This window comes from Bufo bufo, chromosome 10, assembly GCF_905171765.1.
Source record: "Bufo bufo chromosome 10, aBufBuf1.1, whole genome shotgun sequence".
Classification (NCBI taxonomy): domain Eukaryota; kingdom Metazoa; phylum Chordata; class Amphibia; order Anura; family Bufonidae; genus Bufo; species Bufo bufo.
Window position 1 is genome coordinate 33,884,087 of NC_053398.1, and position 15,872 is coordinate 33,899,958.

Sequence of the window (15,872 nt, forward strand, 5' to 3'; positions counted from 1 at the left end):
GGAATGCAGCTCCCAGGTATCTGAAACATGCAACTAGTTTTGCTTTAAGTTTTTTATCATCTGTCTGGTTTGTGCTCTCCACTCCACGTACTGTGACCATTTGTGAAGTTCGCCATGGAAAGATGCCAATTGATTCCTATCATGCCTTTCCACTGAGTATATGTGTAAATATAGTGACATTTCATAAAATTCGTAATGTATTCGCCTACTTCACCTATGTACAAAGCCACTAGTATTGTGACCACTAATTTAGTACATAACGGCCATCAGAATATTGCTATAGGTCACAGTGTTCAATTTTATATCTTCTACTTCTTTTACTGCATACATCCGTGCACGTAAAAATAGGTTTTAATGATAAAATAATGTCGATGACTCTGGGGGGAAAAAAGATCAGAGCAATAATTATTTTCAGAGTTGTTACTGTAGATAAATGTTTACTATGTTATAGATATGAGCACTGTTTCTTGGTACTAGGAAAATAACACCCATCTGTTCACTTTACATTTCTGTAACAAATGGAAAAATGCGGAAGGGGAAAACTAAGATTAACCACTAGCGGCTGTCATGTTCATTTCGAGGGTTCCTACTGTAAAAAATAATATCTTTGAATTTTATGAAACTCTATTAAAAACATCAAAAATAAATATTTTGTCTTCATATTTTTTATGATAAGAGCTCTATCATGCACCATACAATGGGCTTAATAAATACACTATAAAAGGTACACAGTGGGATTGATAAATGGACCTAATAAATACACTATAAAAGGTATACAATGGGCTTAATAAATACACTATAAAAGGTACAAAGTGGGCTTAATAAACGAGCTTAAAGTTGTCCAAGTTATGTAAAAAAATATATAGCACTGTAAATCTCATGGTCAGCAATATATACATAAGCTAAGCAAGTTTTAGGCAAAAAAACAACAACAATTTCCTCATTTCCCTGGTTCTCTTCTGGCCTTTGTTTAACTGCAATAACACTAATCTCTGAGGTTTTCCTCATTAATATTTGTGGGCTTCAAAAAAGACCACCCCCCTCCCTCCGAGTGCTGCCGTGAGTGAAATGTCTGGAATACTCAGCAGCATGTTCTGTGTGTAGGGCTACAAGTCCCAGCTGTACAAGGACACCGCTGATACACACAGGATCTTCCCCCTAACCTGTTCCTCCAGTCTGTCAGCTCTGTGTCTGCAGGATGGGAAGGGTAGATCCTAAGCATTTGTCTCTTCACTGCCTGCAGCTGCTCAGCAAAGCCTCCAGCCCTGAGCCTGTGCTGGTAGAAGGGGTTAAACTTTCCTGAAGAATCCAGTGGGAGGGAGACACAGGGCAGACCGCTCAGCCAACAGACGGCAGTGCAGGAGTGCGTGGCAGGCACAGTGACAGTCTCGTGCACAGACAGACCAGCTTCTCAGGCTTGTGCACGAAACATCATCAGAGCAGGGAGAGAAGCTGACATAACAGGTCATGTGACCCTCTGTGAAATCTGAGAAAGGAGCCACTGCAGATGAAGTAAGTGAATTGTAAACCCCTTACATTTGATTAGTTAGAAACATGCAAAGAACAAAAAAATAACTCTGACATCCCCTTTAATACACGGGGCTTAATAAATACACTATATGGGGGAGATTTATCGAAACTGTGCATACGGGTCCGCAGCGGTTGGTAGCTCGAGAAACCTTTGAGCACTACTACCATAGACGTTATAGAATACCTTGTCATAACCATATCCCTGGCAGTTTACACAGGGGTAAAAAAAATCTCTAGGCCATATATTTAACTGAATTCTACAATGCTAGGATGAATTCACATTTGACTGTTACTGCAAATTTTTGCAGGTAGAATCTGCAGCAGAATACAGTACAAGGCAAGAGGATGAGATTTCACCACTTTCAATGTAGTAGCACTAAAATTTGCAGCAGAATCCACACAGAACACATGTAGATTTTCCTGAAAACCCACTGTGGATTTGCTGTGAAATGTTTTCACCATGGGGGTTTACCTTTGCCTTTACAATTTAGCATGGCCCAACATCTACCATCTGCCCAATTTGCATTGGCTCGTGAGCTGCAAAAAGTTGGGAACCACCGCTCAAGAAAATCTGGAACTCAACATCAGTTCTTAACCTCTCTTTATGTCCTACAGTAAATAATACACATCTTCAACAGAACATTTTGGGTCATTAACTTTTATTTTAAAAACAATTTATTTTTCCTTCTTAACTTTTCTTTGGTTTGTTAATTCATTAATTTTCTTGTCGAGTCTTCTCTGTAAATGGGCTTTCTTGGTTGGGTCTATCGAGTGGTCTTTGTAGCCGCTTCCTGCATAAATCACTCCTTCCCGGCTGATTCTTGTTCGTGCTTTTGCTTTGGCTCTGTCACCGCAGCCGTGAACCTAGAAGAGGTTATCAACAAGTACATTACAAGAAGACGTTTATAATGGAATCAACTTTTGCCGAAGTTCAAACTAAAAAACTTGGATTCAAAAAACAAACGCATTGATGAATTTTAAAAGACAAATGCTCAAAGAAGAAAAGACAAAGAAGAGGACAACCACACCATGGGACAGAGTTACCAATACGATGACTACTACACCATGGGACAGAGTTACCAATACGATGACTACTACACCATGGGACAGATTTACCAATACGATGACTACTACACCATGGGACAGAGTTACCAATACGATGACTACTACACCATGGGACAGATTTACCAATACGATGACTACTACACGATGAGACAGATTTACCAATACGATGACTACTACACGATGAGACAGATTTACCAATACGATGACTACTACACGATGAGACAGATTTACCAATACGATGACTACTTCCCCATGGGACAGATTTACCAATACGATGACTACTACACCATGGGACAGAGTTACCAATACGATGACTACTACACCATGGGACAGATTTACCAATACGATGACTACTACACGATGAGACAGATTTACCAATACGATGACTACTACACGATGAGACAGATTTACCAATACGATGACTACTACCCCATGGGACAGATTTACCAATACGATGACTACTACACCATGGGACAGAGTTACCAATACGATGACTACTACACCATGGGACAGATTTACCAATATGATTACTACATGATGGGACATATTTAGTAATGTCATCACAACAACTACACGATGGGGCAGATTTACTAGTATGATGACTACTACATGATTTAATAACGTACTCTTCTGGCATAAATACATTGCAAAAGGTTGGCATTTGGGCTGAAGGCCATGCTTTACTTTCCTGAACATTTACACAACTTTTGCTGTTTTTGCCTACTCCAGATTCATCAAGATGGCGTGCGAGATGTTGATGAATCTGGTGGACTCTGGCTTGGTGCTCAAGTATTAAACACTGGAGTTCTCCTTTATTTTCCACTCATGCACAGTGGTTCCCCTGCATGGGCAGCTGTTCCTGGTACTCTATACCATTTAAGTCAAAGGGATTAAGCTGCAGTGCCGTCAGAACGAAATCTGTATATATGGCGCTCAGGGTGGATTTGATTTAAATCAAACTGATTAAAATCACTAGTCAGTAAGGCTTGATTTAACCCCTTAAGGACACAGCCTTTTTACACCTTAGGACCAGGCCATTTTTTGAAAATCTGACCAGAGTCCCTTTAAGTGCTGATAACTTTAAAACGGTTTGACTTATCCAGGCCGTTCTGAGATTGTTTTTTCGTCACATATTGTACTTCATGACACTGGTAAAATGGAGTAAAAAAAAAAAAAAATTTTTGCACCAAAAAATACCTAATTTAACAAAAATTTGAAAAAAATTTGCAAATTTCAAAGTTTCAGTTTCTCTACTTCTGTAATACATAGTAATACCCCCAAAAATTGTGATGACTTTACATTCTCCATATGTCTACTTCATGTTTGAATTGTTTTGGGAATGATATTTTATTTTTTGGGGATGTTATAAGGCTTAGAAGTTTAGAAGCAAATCTTGAAATTTTTCGGAAATTTACAAAAACTCAATTTCTAGGGACCAGTTCAGGTCTCAAGTGACTTTGCGAGGCTTACATTATAGAAACCACCCAAAAATGACCCCATCTAAGAAACTACACCCCTCAAGGTATTCAAAACTGATTTTGCATACGTTGTTAACCCTTTAGGTGTTGCACAAGAGTTATTGGCAAATAGGGAGGAAATTTGAGAATTTCATTTTTTTGTCTAATTTTTCATTTTAACCCATTTTTTCCACAAACAAACCAAGGGTTAACAGCCAAACAAGACTGTATCTTTATTGCCCTGACTCTGCCGTTTACAGAAACACCCAATATGTGGCCGTAAACTACTGTACGGCCACACAGCGGGGCGTAGAGTGAAAGGTGCGCCGTTTGGTTTTTGGAAGGCTGATTTTTATGGACTGGTTTATTTACACCATGTCCCATTTGAAGCCCCCTGATGCACCCCTAGAGGAGAAACTCCCTAAAAGTGACCCCATCTAAGAAACTACACCCCTCAAGGTATTCAAAACTGATTTTACATACGTCGTTAACCCTTTAGGTGTTGCACAAGAGTTATTGGCAAATGGCGATGAAATTTGAGAATTTCATTTTTTTGCCTAATTTTCCATTTTAACCCATTTTTCCCACTAACAAAGCAAGGGTTAACAGCCAAACAAGACTGTATCTTTATTGCCCTGACTCTGCTGTTTACAGAAACACCACATATGTGGCCGTAAACTACTATACGGGCACACAGCGGGGCGTAGAGTGAAAGGTGCGCCGTTTGGTTTTTGGAGGGCTGATTTTGCTGGACTGTTTTTTTGGCACCATGTCCCATTTGAAGCCCCCCTGATGCACCCCTAGATTATAAACTCCATAAAAGTGACCCCATATAAGAAACTACACCCCTCAAGGTATTCAAAACTGATTTTACAAACTTTGTTAACCCTTTAGGTGTTGCACAAGATTTAATGGAAAATAGAGATACAATTTCAAAATTTCACTTTTTTGGCAGATTTTCCATTTTAATATTTTTTTTCCAGTTACAAAGCAAGGGTTAACAGCCAAACAAAACTCATTATTTATGGCCCTAATTCTGTAGTTTACAGAAACACCCCATATGTGGTCGTAAACAGCTGTACGGGCACACGGCAGGGCGCAGAAGGAAAGGAACACCATATGGTTTTTGGAAGGCAGATTTTGCTGGACTGGTTTTTTTGACACCATGTCCCATTTGAAGCCCCCCTGATGCACCCCTAGAGTAGAAACTCCAAAAAAGTGACCACATTTTAGAAACTACGGGATAGGGTGGCAGTTTTGTTGGTACTAGTTTAGGGTACATATGATTTTTGGTTGCTCTATATTACACTTTTTGTGCGGCAAGGTAACAAGAAATAGCTTTTTTGGCACCGTTTTTTTTTTTGCTATTTACAACATTCATCTGACAGGTTAGATCATGTGGTAATTTTATAGAGCAGGTTGTCACGGACGCGGAGATACCTAATATGTATACAATTTTTTTTATTTATGTAAGTTTTACACAATGATTTCAATGATGACGGTTTGATTGGCATCTATTTTGGGGTGCATATGACTTTTTGATTGCTTGCTATTACACTTTTTGTGACGTAAGATGACAAAAAATTGCTTTTTTTACACCGTTTTTATTTTTATTTTTTTACGGTGGTCATCTTAGGGGTTAGATCATGTGATATTTTTATAGAGCCGGGCGATACGGACGCGGCGATACCTAATATGTATACTTTTTTTTTTTTAATTTATGTAAGTTTTACACAATGATTTCATTTTTGAAACAAAAAAAATCATGTTTTAGTGTTTCCATAGTCTAAGAGCCATAGTTTTTTCAGTTTTTGAGCGATTATCTTGGGTAGGGTATGATTTTTGCGGGATGAGATGACGGTTTGATTGTTACAATTTTGGCGTACATGCGACTTTTTTGATCACTTTTATTACCTTTTTTGGGCAGTAAGGTGGGCAAAATTTCAATTTCATCATAGTTTTTTATTTTTTATTTGTATGGTGTTCGGGTAAAGTAACATGACCGTTTTATAGATCAGGTCGTTACGGACGCGGCGATACCAAACATGTGTAGGGAATTTTATTTTTTTCATTTTTTATCAGTGATAAATATGTTTTTTGATTTTTACTTTTTTTTCACTTTTATTCACTTTTTTTTGACCCAGACCCACTTGGTTCTTGAAGATCCAGTGGGTCTGATGTCTGTATAATACAGTACAGTACAATATATATTGTTCTGTACTGTATTTTACTTACACTGAACAGATCTATGCCTTTCAGCACAGATCTGTTCAGCACCATGGACAGCAGGACGCCTGAGAGGCGTCCTGTTGCCATGGGAACCTTCCCCGTCTGCTCAGTACTGCTCAGAACTTCGCAGACGGGGAAGGGTAAGGAGGGGATCTCTCGGGGGGCTCTCTCCCTCTCCATCGGGGGGCTGCAAAGGCACAGCAGCCCCCCGATGGGAGAGGGAGCTCCCTGCGCTGTTAACCTTTTCCATACAGCGGTCCGTACGGACCGCTGTATGGAAAGGGTTAAACGGCTGACATCGCATCGCAGATGTCAGCCGTTTATACCAGGGTGCCAGCAATGTGCTGGCACCCTGGTATCCCCACTAGACACCAACGATTATACAAGGGGAGGCGGGCGGGGGATCGCGATCCCGCCTGCCGCACCGCCCGCCTCCCGCACCGCCCACACCGCCCGCAACCCTCCCCCTGCACCTCCCGCCACCATAAAAATCATTCGGGGGTGCAGGGGGGGGTGAATAAAACTTTTTTTTTAGGCATATAAAGTTTCTGATCCCCGCGGTCAGGGACCGCGGGGACCAGAAACTTCAGAAATCGCAGCAAACCGCAGGTCTGAATTGACCTGCGGTTTGCCGCGATCGCCGACATGGGGGGGTCACGGGAGCCCCCCGCGCATTTAGCCTAGGTGCCTGCTCAATGATTTGAGCAGGCACCGGGTTCCGATCACTGCCAGCCGCACGGCAGTGATCGAAAATACACAGGGCGTACATGTACGCCCTGTGTCCTTAAGTACCAGGGCACAAGGGCGTACCTGTACGCCCTATGTCCTTAAGAGGTTAAATCATAGTTTTCTACATAAAGACAAATTCTTGCTGGTATAACTTATAACTTATAATATGCAAGTAGATGAAGATTTTTAGAATAACAACTTTTCATATTAGTTTGATTAGGGTGATTCTGCATTCATAGGTTTGTAGAAGTTAGGATTGAGGTCTTTTTCTCAACTCTGTTCATGTTATAACATTTTTGCTGTGAAGAAGAGGCATGTGATCTCTGCTGAGTCAAATTCAGTTTTGAGAACTGCAAAAGTAAACCAAGCATCTGTGATAATATCTTGTAGGCAGAGAAACTGCCCAATAATCTTACAAAAACCTCTGGAAGAGCATGACATTGAGAATAGATTAATGGAATTTATTTACCAAAAAAATTTAACATATACAGCCTTATTCTACATAATTAAAAAACGAATCTTTATTTCATGATGGAACAACCTTTGGATGGTAATATATTTTCCTCAAAAAGCATTTTATATAAAAAAAAAAAAATCTGATTTAGATTTTAAAAAAATCTGTTGATTTTTATCCACCCTGATGGTGCTGCAGCACCTTCATTCTGTGGATCGGCTGGGGTCCTCTGAGTTGGACCCAACTGATTAAAACTTAACTTAAGGGTAGAAAATCCATATTTTCAATAGGCGGGTTTATTCAGCAATTTAAAAATAAATTGCACATTGGATATCATATGACAAGGCGAACATCCAGGTTCACACAATGTATACAAGGGGAGTTGGTCTGTGGTGGTTACAAGCATGGTGTCCTACAATGTTGCACTTTATCATAATTTCATTGTCTTTTTGGAAATGAAAAACTCACCAACATAGGAGCAACAGGCGTACAGAGGAGGAGGAGTATAGGGTGACTCAAAGGATTCCGAAGGCACAGGCAGTGTCTCCCATAAGTCATTTTTGCTTTTAAAGAGGACCTTTCATGGGCCCAGACATTATGGGTTGTGTAGGGCACTTACTAGCTTAGGCTACTTTCACACTTGCGTCTGGTGCAGATCCGTCATAGATCTGCACCAACGCTTCCGTTCAGATAATACAACCGCATGCATCCGTTCAGAACGGATCCGTTTGTATTATCTTTAACATAGCCAAAACGGATCTGTCTTGAACGCCATTGAAAGTCAATGGGGGACGGATCAGTTTTCTATTGTGCCATATTGTGTCAGTGAAAACGGATCCGTCCCCATTGACTTACATTGTGTGTCAGGACGGATCCGTTTGCCTCCGCATCGTCAGGTGGACACCAAAACGATCCGCCTCCAAAGCGGAATGGAGACGGATCGGAGGCAAACTGATGCATTCTGAGCGGATCCTTTTCCATTCAGAATGCATTAGGGCCAAACTGATCCGTTTTGGACCGCAGGCGAGAGCCCTGAACGGATCTCACAAACGGAAAGCCAAAACGCCAGTGTGAAAAGTAGCCTTATCTGTCCGGCGCTCCGTTCCCCCCCTTTTACTTTTCCCATCTGGAATGCTAATGAATATCATCGGTACAGGGGGGAGGAGACTGCCCCGTCTCTCAATGGGCGTCTCCTTCTCCCTGGCTGTAGCGCGGTCCAATCACAGCGGAGAGCGTCACAGCCAGGGAGGAGACACCCACTGAGAGACGGGTCAGTCTCCTCCTCCCTGTACTGATGATATTAATTTCCATACCAGGAGGGAAAAGTAAAAGGGGGGCACAGCGGGGGTAACGGAGCGCCGGACAGATAAGCTAGTAATTGATCTTACATGCCTGGACTATGCCCTACACAACTGCCTACTTATTTCATAATGTCTGGACCCATGAAAGGTCCTCTTTAAGTAAGAAAAATGAGTTGTCCTGGTCTGCAAAATACAAACACCTTCCATGTGTACTCTGCATGTTCTCACTTAATAGAAAGGACTATTAAGAATAGGACAAAAAGTTCTATAATTTGTGGAACGACCACAAAGAACGGCAAAAAATACATTCCCATCTTAGACAATGGAGGCATATCGCTAGGGAGTCCCACCTCTGGGACCCGCACCTACAATGAGAACGGAGCGGGGAAATGAATGGAGGGCGTACTGCGCATGCGCAACTGCCCTCCATTCATTTTTATGGGGCCGCCGAAAATATTTCTGTCTGACCCATAGAAATTAATGGGAGCAGGGACCGCACGTGCGCGGTGCGCTCCCAATCACTTCTATGGAAGAAGGGCTTGGTGGTGGATGGATCCTGGGAAATCTCCCCGGCTCCGTTCTCGTTGTAGGTACGGGTCCCAGAGGTGGGACCTGCACCTATCAGACAATGGGGGCATATCCTAGCGATATGCCCCCATTGTCTAAGATTGAAATACCCCTTTAAGCTGGAAGTCACAAGATATCTCCAGATACCACTACTGCCCATAGGCTCAGTCTGGTATTGCAGACACTTCTCTCAGACTAAGGCTACATTGACACGACTGTAGTGTTTTGCGGTCCGCGAATTGCAGATCCGCAAAACACGGATACCGGCCGTGTGCATTCCGCAATTTGTGGACCGCTCATGGCCAACACTATAATAGAAAATGCCTATTCTTGTCCGCAATTGCGAACAAGAATAGGACATGCTCTATCTTTTTTATGTGGGCACAGAACGCAACTATGGTTGTTTCATGTTCGCATCTTTTGTGGCCCCATTCATACGGTCCTGTGTACCACAACCCATGGCGCTGTTGCTAGAAAAAAAATAAAACATTTTTTGCCCTGCTGAAATCTCTGTGTTCAGCTGACATGTAATTAAAAATGTAGCATAGCCACTCAGTTATTCAATAAAATATATCTGTATAGCGCCATCTGCTGTTTGTTCTTTCCTTATTTCTTTGTCCGGCTCACTGAGAAGGTCGCACATGCTCAGTTCCATCCTTCAACTGCCTCCTGAGTTGCGATAGGGAGGGAGCTGTAGCAGAAAGGACACGCTCCCTGAGCTGCAGCAGAAAATACCCCCCCCCCCCCCCTTGAACTGACAGCTTGATGTAAATCTAGCAGAGCAATAAAGATTTTATTTTGGGCCAATTTACATTCTTGCAACAATATGGACCGCTTGTTCCCTATAAGCCGCCATTTCAATTTGCTGGGATGAAAGAGAAAGGAACATATATGTGCCCCATGATCAGAGATCTTACATTTCTCAGTACTCCATAATCATTTACATGCATATTTGTGAGTGTTTTTAGGAGTTTCTACTCTACAGGCGCTGGCCCTTTAAAACACGACCATATTGTAGGAATATCCTGCAGGCTCAATGTCCTGTCTACTCTCTACAGACCATGCGGGCGAGATAAGGCAGACAGCCCATTAGGCAATTCAAGTCCTAAAAGTTCTTTTCTCCTGGTGTTTCTGCTGAGCATCATTGCGCGTGCCGCTCGGGGTGCGATGCTTGTGCTGATATACGCCTGGCTCCGCGATGCAGACGTGATCTGAATGGAGAGGAGACGCCCGTGCTGATTTCTCATAATGACAATAATAAACCACTGAAAGGGTCGGAGATTACTCCGTCACTATCTGGATATTCATCTGAAATGTTATTACAGTTCGTATTAAACAGGCTTTTCTTTTTATTAAAAAAAATGCTCCATGGAAAATTAATTAGACTGAGGTTAGAAACAAAGACTTGCGCTGAAGGAATAGGAAAGGCGCTCGACGTAAATTTCACATGCTGCACTAGTTACTTATGTGTACGGTTTTTAGAGCAAAATTTTGAATTTAAATTCTCCTTTTATATCAAACGCCTACGTGCTGCAGAGCCCTTCACCTGTGCTGTTCATCCTGCGCTTCCTGATTCATGAACATCTAAAAAGGACTCCTGAAACAGTTACACGGCCAGAGCAGTAGAAGGCGGTAAACATCTACAGGGGGATGTAACTTGACTTGATGCCCAATATGGAAAGTGCCGCCCCTTCTGGCGGTTGTCATACAGTGGGTGCACAACAATGTACCCACTGCATGATCAGCTCCGATACAGTATGGATGGATTTTGGCATGTGGTTTTCCTATAGGAAAAGGCAGAGTCGTGTTTTTTTTTCCATCGGTTCCTATAGAGAGCCCAATGAAGAAACATGGCTATGCCTTTCACTGTTGCCGACTGAACTTAAAAGGAGATTTTTGTATAACTTACCAGTAAAATCTCTTTCTCGCTCTTCATTGGGGGACACAGAAACCGTGGGTTATGACCTCTAGGAGGCGTTGACACTAGTAAAAGCTGTTAGCTTCTCCCCTGGCAGCTATACCCCCTCCAGCCTGGAGAGAGAGCTTCAGTTTGTGTACAAGCAGTAGGAGAAGCAAGCCAACCAAGAAAAAACATGGAACACCAACCATGCCGAAGGACCCAACTAGGTTCTAACCAGCAACTGCCAACTGTGGTCGAACAACGATATTGGGTGGGTGATGTGTCCCCCAATGAAGAGCGAGAAAGAGATTTTACTGGTAAGGCTACTTTCACACTAGCGTTCGGGGCTCCGCTTGTGAGCTCCGTTTGAAGGCTCTCACAAGCGGCCCCGAACGGATCCGTCCAGCCCTAATGCATTCTGAGTGGATGCGGATCCGCTCAGAATGCATCAGTTTGGCACCGTTTGTCCTCCGCTCCGCTCAGCAGGCGGACACCTGAACGCAGCTTGCAGCGTTCGGGTGTCCGCCTGGCCGTGCGGAGGCAAACGGATCCGTCCAGACTTACAATGTAAGTCAATGGGGACGGATCAGTTTGAAGATGACACAGTATGGCTCAATTTTCAAACGGATCCGTCCCCCATTGACTTTCAATGTAAAGTCAAAACGGATCCGTTTGCATTATCATGAACAAAAAAACAAAAAATAAAAAATAAAATTTTCGCACCTAACGCAGGTGTGAAAGTAGCCTAAGTTATACAAAAATCTCCTTTTCTCGCACATATTCATTGGGGGACACAGGAACCGTGGGACGTCCAAAAGCAGTCCACGGGGAGGGAAAAACCACAGACCCATGGAAGCAAGCGTCCCTGCTGGTATCTAAGAAACTGCCGCCTGCAAGACCATGCGGCCTAAGCAGCATACGCCGATGCATAAGTATGAGCCTGGTAAAATTTTGTGAATGTGTGTAAGGAGGACTGGTAGCCGCGTTACACAACTGCGCAGCCGAAGCGCGATGCCTTAAGAGCCCAAGAAGCGTCCACCACTCAGTGGAGCGAGCCATGACACCTAAGGGCGGAACCCCGCACCGGGTGCGGAATGGTACAGCATTTGCAGACCGAATCCATCGTGCAATTGCCACCTTGGAGACTGCCAATCCCTTGCGTGGAACCTCCGGATAACAAAAAAGAGGTTCCGTACGCCGGAAGGGACTGGAGGCTGCCAATAATGATCAGAGCCCTGACGTCAATGACGTAACTCCCTTCCCTAGGGAGTGAGGAGAGCGACAGTGAAGGAAGGACAATTTCTACATTGATGTGGAAGACAGAGACCACCTTCGGGGGGGAAAAGGAATGGGCCGGAGAACCGCCTTATCCTTGTGAAGACCCAGGAAGGGTTCTCTGCAAGAGAGCACCCCCAACTCGGACACCCGTCTGATGTATGTGATAGCCACAAGAACAGGAGCCGGAGAGAGATCTCCCCAAGGGCTCAAAGGGAGAATATTGGAACGCTGAGATAACTATATTCAGATCCCAAGGCGGTAAGGGGTGCTACGGAGGAACCGTATGTGCCACTCCCTGAAGGAAAGTTTCCATGGGCACCAGGGGAACCAGAGGACGCTGGAAGCACCAGGGGAACCAGAGGACGCTGGAAGCTGCCCCAGGATAGAAGCGCCAATACCTGACCCATCAAGAAAACTAAGAGCTAAACCAAAGTCCAACCCTGTGTGTAGAAAGGATAGGACCGTGGAGAGAGAAAAAATGGAGTGAGGGAATGTCCTGGCTTTCACACAATCCCAGGAGGACCGCCAGGTCCTATAATAGATCCTAGTCGGTGCAGGCTTCCCGGCCTGAATCATAGTGCAGATGACGTCCGGCGAAAAACCTTCTCCACATCAGGATGACGGTTTCAATAGCCACGCCGTCAACCAAGACCCTAAATGCAGATGCAAGACCAGACCCTGAAAGAAGGTCATCTCTGAGTGGCAGTGACCAAGAGACATCTCCTAGAAGGAGAACGAGGTCGGCATACCACGCGCAATGGGGCCGATCCGGAGCGACTAGGATTTGTCGGAATGCCCTCCATCTGATCCTCCGTAGAACCCTGGGTAGGAGAGAAAAAAACACGTAAGGAGGGAGAACTCCCGCCAAGGAGATGTCAGGGCGTCCATGTCATATGCTTCCGGAACTCCTCCTGGGGAGAGAAGGTGGGGAGCTTTCGTGTAGATACCGTTAGCACACCCAGACCAATGGAAGGAGTCCCCATAGAAGGAGGGATGTGGAGGGCGCCATAGCCCACCAGTCGGGACCGGAACGTGTCTGGAATGGAAGGCCACCAAAAGAATACCCCGTGCAAATGCAGATGAGGGAAGGTAGTAACATAGGAACTACCAAGGCATGCGGGGTGTCTATGAACCATGATCCAGAGGAGGAAAAAGGACAGGGAAAGAATAGGCTAATACCAAGCCTATTTCCCGTTTGAGACTGGCGCTATACAGAAGTAGCCAAGGATTAAGCAATACCGCTCCCACAGTAGTAGCCAGTGCTTGCCCCGTCAGCGCAAAACTGAGGGGGAGGCCTGAGACTATCCGTAGAAGCCACGTACCATACTGCCCCAGTTTAAGTAGAGCAACATTAAAAACTCTACCTGGAACGGCGCTGAACAGGAGCAACTGTCAAGCTAGCGCCAGGGTAGGGCCCCTACCTGAGGGGATGTCCCACTGCAGCGACCACGGACTCGAGCATTAGCGAAAGGCTGCACCTGTGGAGGAGAACACGCTGTAGCTGCTACCAGAGTGCCAGCATAACCACTTTCCCAGAGAAGGAGGAGTGGTGGATAGAGAATACAGTCAATGAAGCACTTGACTCACTGGAACGTACTCACCATATACAGTCAGGTCCATAAATATTGGGCCATCGACACAATTCTAACATTTTTGACTCTATACACCACCACAATGGATTTGAAATGAAACGAACAAGATGTGCTTTACCTGCAGACTGACAGCTTTAATTTGAGGGTATTTACATCCAAATCAGGTGAACGGTGTAGGAATTACAACAGTTTGCATATGTGCCTCCCACTTGTTAAGGGACCAAAAGTAATGGGACAGAATAATAATCATAAATCAAACTTTCACTTTTTATTACTTGGTTGCAAATCCTTTGCAGTCAATTACAGCCTGAAGTCTGGAACGCATAGACATCACCAGACGCTGGGTATCATCCCTGGTGATGCTCTGCCAGGCCTCTACTGCAACTGTCTTCAGTTCCTGCTTGTTCTTGGGGCATTTTCCCTTCAGTTTTGTCTTCAGCAAGTGAAATTCATGCTCAATCAGATTCAGGTCCGGTGATTGACTTGGCCATTGCATAACATTCCACTTCTTTCCCTTAAAAAACTCTTTGGTTGCTTTTGCAGTATGCTTTGGGTCATTGTCCATCTGCACTGTGAAGCACCATCCAATGAGTTCTGAAGCATTTGGCTGAATATGAGCAGATAATATTGCCCGAAACACTTCAGAATTCATCCTGCTGCTTTTGTCAGCAGTCACATCATCAATAAATACAAGAGAATCAGTTCCATTGGCAGCCATACATGCCCACGCCATGACACTACCACCATCATGCTTCACTGATGTGGTGGTATGCTTAGGATCATGAGCAGTTCCTTTCCTTCTCCATACTCTTCTCTTCCCATCACTCTGGTACAAGTTGATCTTGGTCTCATCTGTCCATGGGATGTTGTTCCAGAACTGTGAAGGCTTTCTAGATGTCGTTTGGCAAACTCTAATCTGGCCTTCCTGTTTTTGAGGCTCACCAATGGTTTACATCTTGTGGTAAACCCTCTGTATTCACTCTGGTGAAGTCTTGATTGTTGACTTTGACACACATACACCTACCTCCTGGAGAGTGTTCTTGATCTGGCCAACTGTTGTGAAGGGTGTTTTCTTCACCAGGGAAAGAATTATTCGGTCATCCACCACAGTTGTTTTCCGTGGTCTTCCGGGTCTTTTGGTGTTGCTGAGCTCACCGATGCGTTCCTTCTTTTTAAGAATGTTCCAAACAGTTGTTTTGGCCACACCTAAAGGTACTGAACCCAGTGGAGATGCAATTCCGCCACCTACAGAAGGGGGAATGTATACGTCCAGCACTGAAACCCGTGTTATTGTACTTAGTCCACCTATGGCAGGGGACAATGTATAAGGTCAGTACTGTATACCAAAGTAGTGCAATTACTCCGCCTAAGGAAGGGGGTAATGCCTACGACAAGTGCTGCTGGCCACCGTAGGCGAAATCTTAGGAGATTGCTTCGGATTCATGTCAGGGTCTGAATCAGTGATTCCCCCCCCCCCCCCCTCCCTCAGACGGACCCACTCCTGTGAGAGAGGGTGCGCCTAAGCGTGATCCGGGGAGGAAGGGAGGGGGTGTGGAGATATTCGAAGAGAAAATGACCTGCTGTGGTCCGCTAGCGCGCAGGTCTACCCCTCAGAATCTCGGCAGTTGCGGACTGCGCAGGTGGGGGCTTATCAACCAAACTACCCAGGGGGTGGAATGGGAACTGAGGTCCGGGAGGGTGGATTGGGAGTTCCAGTTGTCCCCCACTGGAATTGCGCAGGTGGGGAATTATCAACCAAACGACCCCAGA

General features: G+C 44.4%; 1 protein-coding gene across 1 annotated transcript in view; it reads right to left on the reverse strand.

The window, feature by feature from the left end:
• Positions 1 to 2,181: 2,181 nt before the first annotated feature.
• IGHMBP2 (immunoglobulin mu DNA binding protein 2) overlaps positions 2,182 to 15,872 on the reverse strand; it is a 65,123-nt gene continuing 51,432 nt past the window's right edge. Inside the window, exon 15 of the mRNA XM_040409375.1 lies at positions 2,182 to 2,394. Coding sequence (XP_040265309.1) covers positions 2,206 to 2,394 — 189 coding nt within the window. The 3' untranslated portion in view covers positions 2,182 to 2,205. The remainder of the gene's footprint in view (positions 2,395 to 15,872) is intronic.